Consider the following 19,250-nt stretch of genomic DNA (forward strand, 5'->3'; position numbering starts at 1 on the left):
AGCTTGGGCGACAGGCAAGACTCCATTTCAAAAAAAAAAAAAGTCCCTGGAGACAGACGGGACACTCTAGGCCTCCCCTCACCGCTTGGCAGAGTGCCTGGCCTTAGGCACACTGTCAGCATGTGTGTGGATGAACTACGAGTGAAGACAAAGCTAGTTTCCAACCCTTTGGGCCAAGGGTCTGTCAGACATGCATAATTGGGGGGAAATTGGAAATGAAGTGGCTCATTAAGGCTGAAGTTCCCTTTGCCTCATTGTCTTGGTTCTGGGCTGTCACCACCTTACAGTCACACATCTGTACTCCAGTGAGAATGGAGGTTTATTTCAACAGAAGGAAAGAAAAGGATACTAGTTATTTACAATAGTGTTTTTCCTACAGACTAAATTTACAAACTGAATTTAAAAGGGCTGGCATTTGGCACTAAGAAGACAGTTTACATCTTACGTTTGGACCAGCTAGGACATTCCTTGGGGTGAAACCAGAAGCCCATGCTGACTACAGCTATCCAAGACTTCGAGTGTCTCCAGGGCTGCCCGCCTGACCCCGGGATCCGGGTCCAGCTGTAGTTCCTGGAGGGCTGAGAGGGAACACAAAGAGGGAAGGCTCAGGCCCCGCCCAGTCAGGACCACGTGCTGCATGCCCTTGGCAGTGATGGCAGGCAAGGGCTGCAGAAGGTGGGCAGGGGCAGATGGGGAAGATCCTGTGTGGGAAAGCAGAAGACTGCAGGTGGAGCTGTTTCCACACACATCGCAGCTCTCGGCTTCAGTGACCACCCTAACAGGGACAGAAATCACCCACAGAACCTGATAGCAGCATCAGGGCAGAAACATTTCATAAGAAGCTATGACTGGGAGAAACAGCCCAGGGAATGAAAGGGACTGCACCCATCACCCACAGAACCTGATAGCAGCATCAGGGCAGAAACATTTCATAAGAAGCTATGACTGGGAGAAACAGCCCAGGGAATGAAAGGGACTGCACCCATCACCCACAGAACCTGATAGCAGCATCAGGGCAGAAACATTTCATAAGAAGCTATGACTGGGAGAAACAGCCCAGGGAATGAAAGGGACTGCACCCATCACCCACAGAACCTGATAGCAGCATCAGGGCAGAAACATTTCATAAGAAGCTATGACTGGGAGAAACAGCCCAGGGAATGAAAGGGACTGCACCCATCAATAGCTGTCGTCCTGGAAAGGCCTCCCCAGGTGCATCTCTCTGCCCTGGCAACACTCCGCCCCGCAAAACCCCACAGCAAAAGGTCCTCTGGCTCTTCCCTTGAAGCAGTTTCTCTAAGCTCCCCTAGTGAGTTGGTGAGTCGTAGACTCAACATCTAACACTCTCCACTACTTACAGTTCCGTAATGCTGGGAAGTCCAGCTTCTTCAGATAGTGTGTAGACATCTGCTTCATAATAATTCCTAAAACGACAGCCAAAGAAATGCTCATCACGCGAGTATTAGGTCAGCAGGCAAGTCGTTCTGTGGTTTACTTGGTTTACGTTATGAGAACACTGATGAAAGATGTTGTTGAGTCCACATTGGTAAGGAGGAAGCCAAAATCAAAACGGGATAGAAAGCACAGTGCAGGGCTTAGACCTGAGCTCCGGTCCCAGCTCTGCCACATGCCTCCCACCCATGATCCACCCTCCCCCGGAGTTCCAGGGTGGACCAGAGGGCCTTCAAAGTCCATCTTGAGTCAGGAAACGTCTGTCTGCTCACCTGCCAAGTTGCAAGCAGCGATTCTAATTCTTGACAAGTTATTTTTAACATAGGCCATTGTTTCTAGCAAGAAGCTATAGAGAACAGCTGGCTTTTTCTGAGTCTGCAAAAAAGTAAGTGATACACACAGCTTTGGAGGATGAGACCCTGACAATGGGCTGTCATTCACCAAGAGTGTTCCCATCACCAAGATGCATCAGAGAGGGCAAGCTCCCATCCCAGCATCACACAGCAGATGAGTAGCTGGCAAATGAAGGACCATCAGCCCCATGTTGCATTTTTCATATCCCATCTGACCAGAGAACCTGTGCTGTCCAACATGGTAGCCACAAGCCTCGTGTAACCCTGGAGCACTTCAAGTGTGACTGGGCTAAATTAAGGTAAAGTGCCCCCTGGGCTTTAAGATGGTACCCCCAAAATTTTAAAATGTCACAATAATAGTTTTTATATTGATCACATGTTGAAATGATCACGTTTTAGTTATTTGGGTGAAATAAAATATATTAAAATTAGTTTCACCTCTGTACTTTTCTGGATGTGCCTACTAAAAGAAACGTCAGACAGCTGAAATGGGCACATGGCTTGCCTTCTATTTCTGCTGCACAGTGCTGGTCTCAACATTGCACGTGTAGAAGCTAAACATAGGGCCCCAAGAAAGAGCTCTGGCAATCTCAGACCCCCAGCTCCAAGCAGCGTGTGGCCACCTGGGACGGGCTGGTTTCCCCTTTGGCTTTCTCACCAGGATGGAGCACATGGTTGTCTGGAAAACGGTCATCTTGTCATCAGTAGTGGTATCACTTGGCCCTGAGGGATGCTCCAGGGACTTCCAGCCCCAGAAGTGCACACACTGAAACATGGTAGCCATACAGGCCTGCAGGGACACAGGACGGCAGCAGAGGCATCAGCCAGGCCAGGGTGGTTCCCCGGAGGGGTGAGGCTGGCAAGAAGCCAGAGGGCAGCTCCAGAGAAGCCTCACCAAGCCAAAGAAAGGCAGGGCTGGTGGCTCCTGGGAGGCCACCTGGGACCTGAGTCCCTGCCAGCTTGAACATGGCTGCATGTGCCTTTATAAAAAGCCCCTTGGGGCCAGATGCAGTCCCACCCACCCCCTCAGCCAGCACCTTTGTGCCGTCAGCAGCCCTGTCTAGGCCCCAGCCCTCCATGGGATCGGAGGTGGGAGCCTGGCTTGAGCAGGCAAGACTGGGCATGTGTCCTCACCTCCCAGGCCCAGTCCACCAGCTCCTGCCTTGTGACCATCCTGCTGGCCGCAGCTTCTGGAGACGGTAGGGCAGGAAGACAAAATGCTTCCGCCTCGGTAGCCCTTTCCTCACTCTCGGTCACCCTTGCTGGGTGCACCCTGGTTCCTTCCCTGAAGCCCTCCCACCCCACTGGACAGGTGTCGATAAAACATGGAAGAACAGTGTGGGCTGAAGACAGGGTGGTGAGGACTGGCAAGGAAAAGGAGCCTCTGAGCAGTGACACTTTGTGCCCAGGGTGGCCAGGGATGGTGCGGCAGAGGGATGTGGCAGAGCCCGGAAGCTGAGGTGGTGAGTGCAAAGCCCAGGTCTAGGGAGCGTGCATCTCAATACCCCTCACTGCCTGTAAGGCCCACCTGGGCCACCAGGGCCACCCAAGCCACCTGCTCCACCCCACCTGGAAACTGCTGCCCTCACAGTGATGGGATTGAGGGAACTTGTCCTGTGACCCCACAGCTGGGGTCCAAGGCATCTGCTGAAAATGGCCATTTTGTTTCTGTCATGTGGGGCCAGCTGCATCCCAAGGCTTACTAGGTGGGGGCAGAACCTCCCCAAATCAGCCACCTCCTGACCCCACCCCCCAAGTCTGTAGGAAGAGACTAGGGAGAGAAGAGGGCAGTCAAGGTTGTGGTCCATGCAGGGAGTGAGGAGCCTGAGGTCCCCAGCCAGCCAGGGTTAGCCTGAGAGGCAGCAGCTCAATGAGAAGACTCATTTACTAACAAATCTGTCTCTCCCTCTCCCTCCTCCCGCCCCAAAGCAATAGAGGAGCTGGGCCGTGGAGAGGGAGAAGCCAGGCCCGCTCCCATCCCATCATGGACCTGCCCCACAGGGAGCAGCTAGTGGACAGGACCACTTTGGGGTATTTTGAGTCCTAATACTCAAAAGTGACCTGCCAGTTACAGAATCTGCTAGAAGAAAGGATTTGGGCAGAGGAGGGTTATAGGCAGCCACCACACCATGTCCCCCCACACTGGGCTGAGACTGCTTAGTGAGGTGGCTTTGCAGGTCATCTCAGATGGCTTCTCTCCTCAGCCTGTGAGGGATGGAGGGCAGCAGGGAGCAGGCTGTGGCCTCTGGGATCTCAGAGAAAACCGACTGAGGCGGAGAAAATCCTGCAGCTCACCGAGCCAGCAGACCCAAGAACCTGTTTCCTTGGGGGACCGGGCCCCAGACCGGGACATAAAGCCCAGGGTGTTTCTTACTTGGGCTGCACTGGAGCAGGGGTCCTGGGAGTGCAGCATGAGGGGGATCCAGGCCTTCTTCACCTCCCCTTTGAAGAAATGCTTCTTGGACGTCCCGACCACCCTTGCCAGCTTCCCAAAGAGGATGAAGGCTTTCAGACGCAGCAGCTCGCTCTCCTGTAACCGGGATGGACATGGGCTGATATGCAGGCAGCAGGAAGCCCAGCGAAACCCCAGCCATTCTCCAAGGAACACCCAATGCCTTGGCCCTTGCAGAGCCTTCTGGATCATTCCGTCAGGGTGGAGTCTCTCCTTCAGCAGGGATCTCGTAGCCCTCAAGGGGCTGGGCGTTGCTCTGGTCTTTGTGCCCGCCTCTTCCCTGGGTGAGGGCTTGTGCGGGATCTGAGTGCACAGCCTTCCCTAGCAGAGGCCCAGGATGATGCAGGTGCCCTGGGGGTATTTGTAGGTGCAAGGAATAAAAGGGGGACACCCTTCCCTCCTAGCAGGGCTGCAGGGGCCCAGGAGCCCTCACTTGACAGCACTGACTCTCTGGAACTTGGAAGACTTTATTTTACAAGATCCCGTGATCAGCCAGTCACTACACTGGCACCCAGCAGGAGCCTTGGCTCTTTCTGCTCTAGGGCCTGTCTCTTCCTTAGGGTCTGAGAAGTGCCCACTCCTTCACCGAGCAAGCTCATGGAGGCTCTCATCGGACTCACGTTGTCGAAGAAGATTCTGCACTGCTCAGACATGGCGTCGAAAGAGGACCCCACATCCCCTTCTCGGAGCTCAGCCAGGATCTTGGTCAAGGCCTCCATGCCCTCGGCAGTCACACTGGTGCTCACCGGCTCCCTCAGGGGGCCCAGGCACTTCTCCAGCAAGACCTTCCGGTACTGCTTCACCTGGAGGGGCATGGGCAGCCCTCAGCCTGCACCCTCCCTCCCAGGCTGACCGGGGCACCTGGCCTGCACCCTCAGCTCCCAGGACCTCGGCCCAGGGCCGGGCATAGTACCTTCTTGGGGGCGCCCAGGGCCATGTTGCCGAGGGCGCGTAGGGACAGCACCCGCAGGGCCTCATCCTCCTCCTGGTCAGCACCCTTCTCCAGCAGCAACACTGCTGGCTTCAGCAGCTTCTCGTGGTACAGAACTGGGTCGCTCATGAACTGGAAGGGAGGACATTTGGCAGTTATCCCCAAGGCAGGCTCATTTCTCAGCAGCAAGTGGGATGTGGGAGGAGAGGTAATGCAGATTGGTGGCTCTGTGAGCAGGAGGGGAGGGGCTCTGACAGCCTGTTTCCTCTCTATAAAAAGGGGGTGATGCTAGTACCTGCCTCAGCGTCTGTGTGGGGATTTAATAAGGAAATATGGGGGGAATGCTAGATAAGTGTTATATATATATATGTGTATATAGATATAATTTCGTCATTTATTTTTTTCAGGTAACATAACAGCCACTGCCAAATACAAGAGCCACGCCCACCCGCATCTAAACAGAAATGCACAAAAAACATGAATTTCACTTTCAGGAGAATTACTATTGGTCTAGTACCCCAAGTGCCAAAACCTCACTGGTATGCATGTGTGTGCATGCATGTGTGTGCATGCATGTGTGTGCGTGTGTGCATGCAAGCACCTGAGTATGTTTGAAAGAGGCCTGAAAAGAAAACTGAACAGCAAATTGTTGAGTCCAGGGACAGGAGAAGTGAGCGTCTATTGACTGTTCCCACATCCAGTTCCTTAAGCCCCCATTAGGCACAGTTGCTATAAGCTTCCAAATGTTTTGTCTCCCACTCAGTCCACCTCCATTCTGTCCCAGACACCAACATCAGCAATCACAGGAGCTTCCTACAGCACTTCAGTTCATTTAAACATACACTGAGCACCTATTCAGGGCCAGGTAGAGCAGTGAATACAACTATCACAACCTATTTTAAATGCTCTTCTGGGAAAATTCCCAAAGAGTAAAGCCCTACACTATTGTTAGCAAGCATTAAAAAAAAAAAAAAAAAATCATTTATAATCCATCCCCATCAAATTTGAGGAATTTAAATAGCTTGCTTCTTAAAAGCTGAATCTAATTTTTTTTTTTCTAATTTTTATTTTCAGTTCTGGGGTACATATGCAGGAAGCACAAGTTTGTTACATAGGTAGACGTGCGTCATAGTGGTTTGCTGCACCTATCGACCCATCCCCGAGGTATTAAGCCCAGCATGCGTTAGCTATTTTTCCTAATACTCTCTCTTCCCCCACCCTACCCCCAACAGGCCTCAGTGTGTGTTGGTCCCCTCCCTGTGTCCATGTGATCTCATTGTTCAGCTCCCACTTAAAAGTTAGAACATGTGATGTTTGGTTTTCTGTTCCTGCATTAGTTTGCTGAGGATAATGGCTTCCAGCTTGATCCATGTCCCTACAAAGGACATGATCTCATTCCTTTTTATGGCTGCATAGTATTCCATGGTGTATATGTACCACATTTTCTTTATCCAGTGTATCATTGATGGGCATTTGGGTTGATTCCATGTCTTTGCTATTGTAAATAGTGCTGCAGCGAACATACGCATGCATGTATCTTTGTAACAGAATGATTTATATTCCTTTGGGTATATGCCCAGTAGTGGGATTGCTGGGTCAAACAGTATTTCTGGTTCCAGATCTTTGAGGAATTGCCACACCATCTTCCGCAATGGTTGAAGTAATTTACATTCCCACCAACAGAGTAAAAGCATTCCTATTTCTCTGCAACCTTGCCAACATCTGTTGTTTCTCGACTTTTTAATAAATGGTCATTCTGACGGGCCTGATATGGTATCTCATTGTGGTTTGGATTTGCATTTACCTAATGATCAGTGATATTTAGCTTTTTTTCATAAGTTTATTGGCTGCATGAATGTCTTCTTTGAGAAGGGTCTGTTCATGTCCTTTGCCCATTTTTTAATAGGATTGTTTGTTTTTCTTGTAAATTTGAGTTCCTTGTAGATTCTGGATATTAGACCTTTTCTGAACGGATAAATTGCAAAGATTTTCTCCCACTCTGTAGGTTGCCTGTTCACTCTGATGATAGTCTTTTTTGCTGTGCAGAAGCTTGTTAATTAGATCCCAATTGTCCATTTTTGCTTTTGTTGCAATTGCTTTTGGTGATTTCATCATGAAATGTTTGTCCATGCCCATGTCCTGAATGGTATTGCCTAGATTTTCTTCTAGGGTTTTTATAGTTTTGAGTTTTACATTTAAGTCTTTAATCCATCTTGAGTATAATAATGTGTGAGAAAGGGGTCCAGTTTCAATTTTCTGCAAATAGGTAGCCAGTTCTCCCAGCACTATTTATTAAATAGGGAACCCTTTCCCCACTGCTTTTGTCAGGTTTGTCCAAGATCAGATGGCTGTAGAGGTGCAGTCTTATTTCTGAGTTCTCTATTCTGTTCCACTGGTCTGTGTGTCTGTTTTTGTACCAGTACCATGCTGTTTTGATTACTGTAGCCTTATAGTATAGTTTGAAGTCCAGTAGGGTGATGCCTCCAGCTTTGTTCTTTTTTCTTAGGATTGTCTTGGCTATACAGGCTGAATTCTACAAAAAATACAAAGAGGTGGTTGGGCGCTGTGGCTCACGCCTGTAATCCCAGCACTTTGGGAGGCAGAGGCGGGTGAATCACAAGGTCAAGAGATTGAGACCATCCTGGCCAACATGGTCAAATCCCATCTCTACTAAAAATACAAAAATTAGCTGGGCGTGGTGGCACACGCCTGTAGTCCCAGCTACTCGAAAGGCTGAGGCAGGAGTATTGCTTAAACCTGGTAGGTGGGAGGTTGCAGTGACCCAAGATCACACCATTACACTCCAGCCTGGTGACAGAGCCAGACTCTGTCTCAAAAAAAAAAAAAAAAAAAAGAAATACAAAAAGGAGCTTATACCATTTCTTCTGAAACTATTCCAAACCATTGAAAAGGAAGAACTCCTCCCTAACTCATTCTATGAGACCAGCATCATCCTGATACTAAAACCAGACAGAGATACAACAAAACAAGAAAACTTCAGGCCAATATCCCTTATGAACATGGATGCAAAAATTCTCAATAAAATAGTGGTAAACTGAATCCAGCAGCATATCAAAAAGCTTATCCACCATGATCAAGTCGGCTTCATTCCTGGGATGCAAGGCTGGTTCAACATATGCAAATCAATAAACGTAATTCATCACATAAACAGATCTAAAGACAAAACCACATGATTATCTCAATAGACGCAGAAAAGGCCTTCAATAAAATTCAACATCCCTTCATGTTAAAAACTCCCAACAAACTAGGTATTGAAGTACCTCAAAATAATAAGAGCCATTTATGACAAACCCACAGCCAATATCATACTGAATGGGCAAACGCTGGAAGCATTTCCCTTGAAAACTGGCACAAGACAAGGATGCCCACTCTTACCACTCCTATTCAACATAGGAGTTCTGGCCAGGGCAGTCAGGCAAGAGAAAGAAATAAAGGGTATTCAAATAGGAAGGGAGGAAGTAAAAATGTCTTTGTTTGCAGATGACATGATCCTATATCTAGAAAACCCCATTGTCTCAGCCCAGAAACTTCTTAAGCTGATAACTTCAACAAAGCCTCAGGATACAAAGTCAATCTGCAGAAGTCACAAGCATTCCTATACACTAACAACAGGCAAGCAGACAGCCAACTCATGAATGAACTCCCATTCACAATTGCTACAAAGAGAATAAAATACCTAGGAATACAGTTAACAAGGGAAGTGAGGGGCCTCTTCAAGGAGAACTACAAACCTCTGCTCAAAGAAACCAGAGAGGCCACAAACAAATGGAAAAATATTCCATGCTCATGGATAGGAAGAATCGGTATCATGAAAATGACCATACTGCCCAAAGTAATGTATAGATTCAATGCTATTCCCATTAAACTACCATTGACATTCTTCACAGAATTAGAAAAAAAAATTATTTAAAAATGCATATGGAACCAAAAAAGCTGAACCTAATTTTTAAACAGCCATAATTAACTAGCATCTAATGAGCTCTTACCTCCCAAGCAAGCAATGTGTACACGGTCCATCTCATTTGGCTCTCACCAAAGCCCTGAAAAGAAGGCACTGCTTTCCCCAATTTGGCAGATGGAGAGCTTGAAGCTCAGAGATGCTAAGTAACTTCATCTTCAGTCAATCAGCAACTGAGCAGAGACTCTTAACCAGGCCCTCGGATTCCAGCACCTGGGCTTAGCCCTGTGTGGCTTCTAGCCACTGAAAATTCTAAACTCAGACACATCGAAGGCCAGGTCCTGGGTGACACAACGAGGGAGCGCTTCTCCTTCCCATCCTCATTTTGAAGATTTTCAGAGGCCTGAACACAGGGAGCGGCCTGAAGAACCTATAAAAGTTTGGTGAATGCCTCCCAGACTGGTCTTGTACTTCCAGGAGTTTTTGTACAACCCACTACCAAAACTCATTTTCCCATTTTTAAGTGTTGGGGAAAAGAAATGTAGAAAAGAAAATTTTATGGAACATGAAATTACCATGAAGTTTAAATTCCAGTGTCCATCAATAAGGTTTTGTTGACACCACATGCCCACTGGTCGACGTATTGGCTGTGGCTGTTTTCCTGCTACAGCCAAGTTGGCCACAAAGCCAAAAATTTACTATGCAGTCCTTTACAGAAAATGCTGGCTGGCCTCTGGCCTGGGCTGTGGTTGGTTCCTAGGGTGCATTGGGGCATCATTGCCCTCAGGATGCTCCAACACTTGCTCTGAGATAAGGTCGTTGGGCCCTACCTTCCCGCCTTGCAAAGCCCCTCGGCCTGTCTGAGCCCTCCTGCAGGAAGCCTGCCCCAGTGAGAACCCAGGTGCCCTCCCTGGGTCCCCTGAGTCGTCGTACTTGCCTGGTCACACATCAGTTAGCTACAATGCTGTAGGGCTCAGCCTGTTTCCAGCAGGGCCTGCCCTGCACTACTCATGTGATGAATGAATGAAGGAGCAGAAGAGAGAATGAGCACTCAGAGGAGGGGTGCTCGCCTGTCCCCCACACTCCCATGCCTTGGAGACGAGCCATCCCCAGAAGAATCCAGGGACCCCATCCCCTCCGCTTGCACCCCACCCACACCCGGTGCCTCACTTCCACACAGACCGCCGTGCTGCTGATGCGGCAGCTCAGGACTTCTGAATCCATGCCCCTGAGCACCAGCTCAGCCAGCCTCTGCCTGTGGCCCTCCACGTGCTGCATGCACAGCCTGCAGAGGAGAGACGGTGCCAGGTCGTGGAGGCGGCCCCACCCCTGCCTGATGTTTGCCAAGAGCTAGCTGGGGCCGCACCAGTGCCTGGACCCTGCTGGCAGGATAACTCTGGAGAGATGTCCTAACATCTCTGGGCTTCTCCCTCCTTTTCCTGGGGCTTGGTTGAGGTTGTCAGTGAATCAGTCAATGTCTATCTCCTTTTTACAAAGGGGACTAGAGTGAGGGCAGCTCTGGAGTGACTAGGACCCCGGAAGTAACTCCCATCCCTGGCCTGCTCCAGACCCTGTGTGGCCCAGGGGGCAAGCCCCTCCTCTCTCTGCCCTCATATCTGCTCTGAGCAGGAAGGGTTTGAATAAAAGGTTCTCATTGTCTTGCACACCACTGCCATCCTAGAGTCCCAGGTTGGCGTGGCAATTCCCCCAGAAAGAAGACATTCAGCCATGACCGGACCATGTCCTCACAAGAAGCCCTTCCATCCAGCAAGGAAGTGCCTCTGCAGGTCCCCCTGCCACCCTGTGGGAGCCAGAGCCCACCTGGCCAACAGGCTCACACCCTCCAGGAATGTCCCGCCGTCCTGCAGGAGGTCCCATACCGCCTGCTCATCCAGGGCACGTGCCAGGTGCTGGCTCTTGACTCTCTTGAACAAGAGCTGCATGGACTTGATAGTGACCCTGGAGGGAGGTGGGAGCTTGTGATGCATTGCCCTACTGGGAGCGCATGGCCTGGGGAGGCTGCTGCAATCTGTGAAGTGGGGACCCAGTGCCTGCCGGGCCCAGCCCAAGAGGCTGAGGGAAAGGTTCAGGGAGGGAGTGGATCTGCAAGCTCTGAAAACCACACTGTGCTTGACACACATGAGAACGGCATCTTGAGTAAGATCAGCTCCCACCAGGAAGAGACAGAGGGCCCCTCAGTGGAGTCCACTGGCAACTAAGGGGCAGCCCGTGGCTACACCCAGCCCAGGCCTGCTGCCTTGCACCCACCACCCTCGAGAGCACCTTTGCAGGTTCATCTCCTCGGACAGAGGAGCGGTGTGGACCAGCTTCCACATCTTCAGGACTGGCGGGGCAGTCTCTGGTCGGTGGCTGCTGCCAAGCTGCAGCAGGAGGGTGTAGATGAGGTCAGGGAGGAAGTCCGGGAGCTTGTCATTCTCATCCAGCTTCTGAATGAGAAGGTGGATGGTGCACAGGGTCTGCAGAGAGAAGGTCCAGGGCATCGGGCTCCTACCCAGAGACCCCCAAGGAGCCTTGGGGCCTGTGCCTGCAACTCACCATCAGGGGGTCCACCGCAGCCAGGCGCCAGATGTCAGCCTTGGAGGTGGCACTGACTCTGGGGCTGAGCCGTGACTGCAGCCGGCCCATCAGGCTGTGGAGCATGGTCCGGGCGAAGGGCACGTTCTCCGACACTGCCAGCCACACCTCTGCCAAGTGGCTAACCAAAGTTAGGGCACAAGGACCGTGAGTTTCCTGGCATGTGCCCTGGCAGGTAAGAATCCCTTTCAACCCCTTGGCAGCCCCCTAAGTAGGGGCTGGACTCTGGGCACTGAATCTCAGAGAGGTTCAGTTTTGGAGGGAGCCACCAAAATTTGTGTGCTTAGAACCCAGGCTCCTGATGGTACACTCAGCCCCCTTTCTCTGCATGGCCCCCGCAGAAGCCCAGCTCCACTGCTAGGTGGCCAGAGACCCCCACCTGCTTGATGACTGTACAGACATGTCCAACAATACCTCCTAGTGCCCAATTTGCATCAGGTTTGGTTGTCGGTAGCTTTCTGATATTGTGTCACCTAACCCAACACATCTTTGAGGAAGGTATTTTTATCTCCATATTCCACAGAAGAGGGAAGTGACGCTTGCAGCAGTCAGGCCACCTGCCAAACTACAGCTAGAAAAGGGCCTTCCTGGTTTCCAAGTCCAAGCCCATGGCCCTGCTGAGAAGGGAAGGCCCCCAGGATAGGTAGAGAGGCACAGAGAGTGGGGCATCTGGGAGGTTCTAAAAGGCTAATGAGAGTCTAACAAGTCTAAATAGAATTTAACAAGGTTAAGTTGAACAAAGAGATGTGTAAACGGAGTATTGGAACCCACAAAACCAAATGCACAAGAGCAGGTGAGTTTGGGTCTGAGGGGAGATGGGCCTGGGGGCCTGGGGGCCTGGGGGCAGGAATAAATGGAGAGGGGACAGAGTGCACTCATCAGCACCCACTGCAAAGAAGCCATGGGGTGCAAGGAAACAAGAAGGGGCACCTCAGTCCTATTAATTGGCAACAAACAACTACCAACAATGACAATCCTGGAAGACAACCCCAGGCTCTGGAATGCAGCCCAGCTGACACCCTCATCACAGGCTTGTGAGACCCTGAGCAGAAAGCCCAGCTAACCCATGCCTTGACTCCTGAGCCATGGAAATTGTGAGCTAATACGTGGGTGTTGTTCAAAGCTTCTAAGTGGGTGGTAATTTGTTATGCAGCAATAGCAAACCAATACAGATTTTGGCAAACTAAGTGAAAGCCAGTGTGACGTGGCCACCAAGCATGCCAGCCTGACCTAGGGCTGCACTGCACATCCCGCTTGCCCCCACCCAGCACTGCCCCATGAGCCACTGAGCCTCATTAAATCATGAAACCTACACCACCCTCCCAGCTGGACCCACGGCGGGGTGGCCCTTATGAGAAGCAGCTCCATGGTGGGACCATGCCTGCATTTCGGGCAGGTCAGCCCTTTCTGGAGCCAGGGCCTGTTTCTAAAACTCTTTTCTCTGTTCCAGGCCTCTTATTTAGCCTGACATCTCACCTCCCTGCGCCAGCACAGGCTCCACTGCTCTGGGGATGACTGCCTAGCTCTTTCTGGCTCCTCTCAGGTGAATCCTGGTACCACCCCAAACAGACTCCCCACGTGTGGGGAGACCATGCCCAGCTGCCTGTGCCATCATGCTGTAGCACACACAGGAGCTTTGTGCTGTTTGCAGAGAAACACCAATAAAGACGGGGTCGCTCTGCATCACTTATGGCCACCTCCGGGGCTGGAGGTTGGGCCATTCTCCCCTCAGAGACTGAGACAAGTTGCTTCCCCTCTTAGGACACATTTTGAAAGAAATCAGGACAGCCTGGAATATCTCCAGGGCTTGCTCAGGCCGTGGAGCCACATCCTGCAGCCGATCTGCTGGAGCTCTGTTTGCAGGGAAGGAAAGAGCTGCTCTGGGAGAGAATGAACTCCAGACACTGCCCCACGCATGTGGGGAGCTATGGCTCTGGATTTCAGCTCCTTGCAGCGACGTTCTACAAGCCTGGGCTCTCTGTCAGTGGCTCATTGGAGGCTGGCACCTCCTGCAGGAGGTACAGGTAGAGGGCTTCGACCTTCAGGGCAGGGCAAGGTACTACCTGAGGCTCCAGGCTTCTGGGACACATCGCGATGGTGAGTTGGGCATGGTCTAAGCCGCACAGGAGGCCAGGGCTGCCTCCCCCAAGGCACCCACCTCTCCATGGGCAGGGGCTGCCTCAGGAGTGACGTGAGGATGGTCTCCTGGTGATGGTGCGCCAGCAGCAGGATGCCTTCAATGAGAAGGTGCCGCACCTCTGGGTGGTCCACCACCGGCAGGTGCACCAGGATGGCGCTCAGGATCTCGGCCACCTAGATAGGGGCGGGGCATCACCAGGGGGCAGCCCAGGCCCCCATGGTCTCCTGCACTAACCCCATGACATGTCCCTGCTCCAGGGCTGTGGCCCATTTGGACAATGGGCAGGTTAACGCCCAGCACCCTCTCTAGTGCATCCTCTGGTCTCTGCCTCAAATTAATTTTCGCAGGATTTCAGTGCAGGAGGTGGTGTGCTCCGGGGAGGAAAGCCTTGACCTCCAGGTCGGCGGGCACTTAACTAATGAGGCTACCTTCAACACGCTTCTTTCTGGTTCTAGAACTCTGTTTCCTCCTCCTCTTTAGCAGCCAGGGGTTGGGGGAGGCATTCTCAGTGAGTGCTGGTGAGGCCCCCATCCTTCCCTCTCATCCGGGCACACCGGGCAGCCCCAGCCCCACTCTCTGCTGGCCCTGCCGCGGCTCTGCCACCTTGTCCTCCAGCTCCTTGGCCCGCATCTGGAGGAAAGAGCCTATCCAGGTGACAGAGGCCTTGTCGTGCTGCAGGTCCATGGCCCCAATGTTCTCGCAGAGCTTCTGGATGAGCGAGACCACCTCATCGCAGTTAAACTCCGTGCAGACCACCTAGGAGCAGAGCGGGTGACTCCCCTGCCCTCCCCTGCCACTCCATGACTGCTGACACTCCCTCCTCCCCTGTCCCACCCCATGGCCCCACTCCAGGCTCCCATCCTCTCTCAGACCATGGCCATGGCCTCCTCCTAGGCTGAGCCAGAAGGGGCCTGGTCCCCTGAAGTCCCCAGCCCCTGTTTGGGTGGCTCCAGACACTTCCATTCATCACTGTGCCATGAGCCTGCCCACGTGCCCACACCATGTGCAGGGCCTGTCCAGATCATTCCCATGGCCCTTTGCACCCAGTGTGGCACATCACAGAGACAGGGAGAAGACAGCAAAGCAGATTAAGCACCTACTGTGTGCCAGAGACACAGTAGGGACCTGACATACTGCAGGCCCTTTCAACACACAGGGCAGGAGTTGGGCCAAAAGCCGTGGAAGCTGAGACCCCAGAGAACTTGGGCTGTGCCACCAGCCCGGGAAGGCCCCCCTCCCTAAGAGACGGCCAAGGGCCACGAGACCAGCCTGGCAGCCGAGGCAGGCTCCCCGGCTGTCACCTTGGCGATTCTGGAGGATGCACGGAAAATCTTCTCCATGTCTGTGCTCTGGAGGTCCCCCTTACATTTCTCAAGCTCCTTCTCCTTGGAAGGGCCCCACAAGGAGCAGATCTGGCTTGCTGTTGGGGATACAACTTCAGAAATGACCAGCAGGGACAAAGGGCCTGGCCACCTCCACTTCGTGGCTACCTCCTGCCCTGGCTTTGCAGGCCTGAGCCACCCTCCAGCATATGAACGTCCCAGGAGTTCTGACCTTTGCTCTCACTGGTCCTTCCCTGTGGCGGCCTCTGCCCGCACCACCGCTCCACCCAGCTCAGAGGCCTGCTCGCCCTTAAACTCAGCTCAGGCCAGCTCTGTCACATGCTTGGCATCTGGGAGCTGACTTTCTCCCAGCCAGGCCCTCCCTCAGTGCCCAGCACTTGCCCTCTGGGGTCAATCTGGGCCATGCACCTTTCCTTCTGGAAGCTTTCACGGCCTGCTGGTGAACTCTCCCCTCACTGCTCCCTCTGATGGTCACCTTTGTCTCCATGCCTGCCTGCACAGAGGCCACGCTTCCCTCCGGGGCTGGCCACAGTCAGTGCACACTCCTGGAGTCAGCCCTCTCTCCCTCCCAGAGGGGCTGGTCCTCATGTCCTGCCCTCTCATACCGTGAAGATCTAGCAGGCTGGACAGGACATTCATCGAGGCCATACGGGTTCTTTGATGGGCATCACAGGTACACGGGGCGATGAGTCCGACCATTGTGCCAAACTGCCCCAGCTTTAGGGGGATCTGAGGGACAGGAGACCATGGGGCTCACACCTCTGTGCTCTCATGCACACCTGTTGCTGCCCAGGGGCAGCGTAAAGTGCGACTTGAGAGGGCAAACCTTGCTCTGAAAACATCCATTTGGGGAAGGGGAGGGTGCCACTGCCTGTCCCCTGCCCAAGCACCAGCCTCCCCTGCCCACAGCTGGGTCCCTGGAAGCTGAGCGGCCTGGATCTGCGCGCCCCAGCTCAGGACTCCCTCCGACTCAGCTCTGCTCAGTTCACGGCTCTGAACTTGGGCCCAGTTGTTCCTATAACAAACCCTGGGGATCAAATCAGAGCTTCCTGCTCACTAGCTGAGCGGCCCAGGCAGGGTACTCGTCCTCTCGGTCTCATGGTTCCTGTCTGCACAGTGGAGACGATGGTGGCACCTCCTCTTGCAGGGAATGTCATGAGAGCCCAGGTGAAGCCCTCCACACAGCTTCTGGCCTCACATGTTGCTGAGTGTTGGTCTTGGCCCCTGCCTCACTGTGCTGAGCCTTCATCCCCACCTCCATCCAGGTGCCCAGGACCAGGGTCCTGCCCAGCCCACTTCTTTCCCTGCACCTCCTAAGACCAGACACCCATCCCTGCACCCCAGATCCTGACACCATGGTCTTCCTGCCACAGCCATCCTGAGGACAAGACAGCAAACAGCATGGAGCCAAAAAATGTAGAAAATTAAGTCTCATCAGGCTGCGTCAGATGGTCAATCAGTAAAAACACTACATCGTTCTAGACATTGTAAGGGTTGCGGTACTTGTCAAGCTTTGCAAAATTTGTGATTTAGCAGTGCTTGATTTTCTCAAAGTAAATATTCACTTTCCTAACCAATGTGGGGTTCATAACTATGTATCTTTTTGCTTAAAAAGGGCCCTCACCACTACAGAAGCCATAGGACCCACAAATCCTGGAGCTCTGCCAACCACAATCCCACCTTTTCCCTCCCTGACCCAGCCCAGGGTGCTAGGTCATCGCAGCCTCTCTCAAGGGACCCTCTGGGAACAGAACTTGATTTCGTAAGTGTTCCCTCATCTTCCAGATAGAGATAGGAATTTTTCTGTGCATGTCGGAGCAGCAGGCTGGGGGTTGGGGATTCCTGGACTCACGCAGACAGCAGTGCTTTGGACATAGATCCGCATGAGATAGAGATGGAGGTTCATGGCCTTTTCCCGCTCCCATTCTTTCTCCGACAAGATCCACTTTTCCAGGAGCTATGGGTAGAGCCCAGAACACCAAAGTGGGTGTTAAAATCTTGGGGCCAGCCCTCTCCTGGCCAGCTTTTGCCCGCCTCACCCTCCCACTCAGATTGACTTTCAGTGTTTCCTTGTGGTTCTAGACAGGCCCCATTGTGAAGGGAGATGAGGCTGTAGGCAGGCAAAGAGCAGCACCAGCATTCTCACCAGGATGGTGCTTGGCTGTTGCATTTGGCCTGGCTCCAAATGTCTGCCTATAATGAAGGGCCAGGAGCACAGCCCACCAGGTACTCCAGATGGCTCCAGAGGCCATTCTGACAGAAAAGTTCATTGTAGAGCAAATCACATTACCATAAACAGGATCATGTCATCACAATAAGGGTCGGTTCATCAACCAGACATAACAATCCTAAATGTCTATGCACCTAATAACATAGCTAAATAATACATGCAGCAAAAAATGAAAGAACCGAAAGAGGAAATAAACAAGTTCACACTGTTAGAAATTTCAGTGCCTCTTTCTCAATAATTGATAGAACAAAAAGACAGAAAATCAAAAGGAGATAGAAAACCTGAAAAATAACGAATCCACTTGGCCTAAAAGACATTTTGAAACACTAAACAACAGCAGAATATTTTTCAAATACACATGAAATATTTACCAAGATAGATGGTATCTGGGCAACAAAATAAATCTCACTCAATTTAAAAGGATTTAAAATATGGGATTTAAGTATGTCATCAAACAACAATGCAGTTAAATTAGGAATCCAAACCAGAAAGATTCTGGGAAACCCCCAAATATTTGAAAATTTCTAAATAATTTGCAGGTCAAAGAAGAAATCATAAGGGAAATTTAAAACGTTTTGAACTGAAATAAAATTAAAACACAATGTATCAAAACCTGTAAGATGCAGCAAAAAAAAAAAAAAAAATCTAAGGACTTACACTATCTGATCCAGATTTTAAGGCTTGTTATAATATTACAGTAATCAAGACAGTGTGGTATTGGTGTACCATAGACAAACACGTTGATAAAGCCAAATAAATGTCCAGAAATAGACCCACATATACAGAGCCCTTGATTTTCAACAAAGGCGCATAGCTAATTCAAAGGGAAAAGGGCAGTCCTTTCAACAAAGTGTGCTAAAAGAGTTGGCTATCCATGGGCAAAAAATTAAAATAAACTTTGACCTGTACCTCAGACCATACAAAAATTAACTCAAAATATATCATAGACCTAATCATAAAACCTGAAAATACAAAACTTCTGGAAGAAAACATAGGAGAAAATCTTTGGAAGATTTCTTAGATAGATTTGACACTAAAAGCATGATCCATAAAAGAAAAAAGATAAATTAGACTTCGTCGAAACTATAAACTTCTGCTCAGAGAGGGCGGAGCAAGATGGCTGAATAGGAACAGCTCCAGTCTCCAGCTCCCAGCGCGAGCGACTCAGAAGACAGGTGATTTCTGCATTTTCATCTGAGGTACTGGGTTTATCTCACTAGGGAGTGCCGGACAATCGATGATGGTCAGCTGTTGCAGCCCGACCAGTGAGAGCTGAAGCAGGGTGAGGCATCGCCTCACCTGGGAAGCGCAAGGGGAAGGGAATCCCTTTTCCTAGCCAGGAGAACTGAGACACACAACACCTGGAAAATCGGGTAACTCCCACCCCAATACTGCGCTTTAAGCAAACGGGCACACCAGAAGATTATATCCCACACCTGGCCGGGAGGGTCCCACGCCCACAAAGCCTTCCTTATTGCTAGCACAGCAGTCTGCATTCTAACTGCAAGGCAGCAGTGAGGCTGGGGGAGGGGCACCCACCATTGCTGAGGCTTAAGTAGGTAAACAAAGCCGCGGGAAGATCGAACTGGGTGGAGCTCACAGCAGCTCAAGGAGGCCTGCCAGTCTCTGTAGACTCCACCTCTGGGGACAGGGCACAGCTAAACAAACAAAAAAAGCAGCAGAAACCTCTGCAGACGCAAACGACTCTGTCTGACAGCTTTGAAGAAAGCAGTGGATCTCCCAACACGGAGGTTGAGATCTGAGAACGGACAGACTGCCTGCTCAAGTGGGTCCCTGACCCCTGAGTAGCCTAACTGGGAGACATCCCCCACTAG

The 19,250-nt window shown here is 51.4% G+C and overlaps 1 protein-coding gene across 4 annotated transcripts in view; it reads right to left on the minus strand.

Annotated features, from left to right (window-relative positions):
- Window positions 1-298: 298 nt before the first annotated feature.
- The window catches only part of MROH2A (maestro heat like repeat family member 2A), a 64,407-nt gene continuing 45,455 nt past the window's right edge, over window positions 299-19,250 (minus strand). Inside the window, exons 27-42 of one of the 4 annotated variants that reach the window (XM_017890391.1) lie at window positions 17,038-17,142; window positions 15,791-15,914; window positions 15,144-15,262; window positions 14,446-14,598; window positions 13,861-14,015; window positions 11,664-11,823; window positions 11,391-11,584; window positions 10,929-11,066; window positions 10,278-10,392; window positions 5,171-5,320; window positions 4,878-5,060; window positions 4,180-4,335; window positions 2,464-2,595; window positions 1,725-1,827; window positions 1,359-1,424; window positions 299-578 (exon numbers count right to left, since the gene is read on the minus strand). In XM_017890391.1, the coding sequence (XP_017745880.1) occupies window positions 457-578; window positions 1,359-1,424; window positions 1,725-1,827; window positions 2,464-2,595; window positions 4,180-4,335; window positions 4,878-5,060; window positions 5,171-5,320; window positions 10,278-10,392; window positions 10,929-11,066; window positions 11,391-11,584; window positions 11,664-11,823; window positions 13,861-14,015; window positions 14,446-14,598; window positions 15,144-15,262; window positions 15,791-15,914; window positions 17,038-17,142 (2,175 nt within the window). In that variant the 3' untranslated portion in view covers window positions 299-456. Of the gene's footprint in view, window positions 805-901; window positions 1,425-1,724; window positions 1,828-2,463; window positions 2,596-4,179; window positions 4,336-4,877; window positions 5,061-5,170; window positions 5,321-10,277; window positions 10,393-10,928; window positions 11,067-11,390; window positions 11,585-11,663; window positions 11,824-13,860; window positions 14,016-14,445; window positions 14,599-15,143; window positions 15,263-15,790; window positions 15,915-17,037; window positions 17,143-19,250 lie in introns of those variants that run through there. The other 3 variants (XR_001888830.1, XM_017890393.1, XM_017890394.1) reach the window with 3 other exon arrangements.

Source organism: Rhinopithecus bieti, unplaced genomic scaffold (assembly GCF_001698545.2).
Source record: "Rhinopithecus bieti isolate Rb0 unplaced genomic scaffold, ASM169854v2 scaffold_19482, whole genome shotgun sequence".
Taxonomy (NCBI): domain Eukaryota; kingdom Metazoa; phylum Chordata; class Mammalia; order Primates; family Cercopithecidae; genus Rhinopithecus; species Rhinopithecus bieti.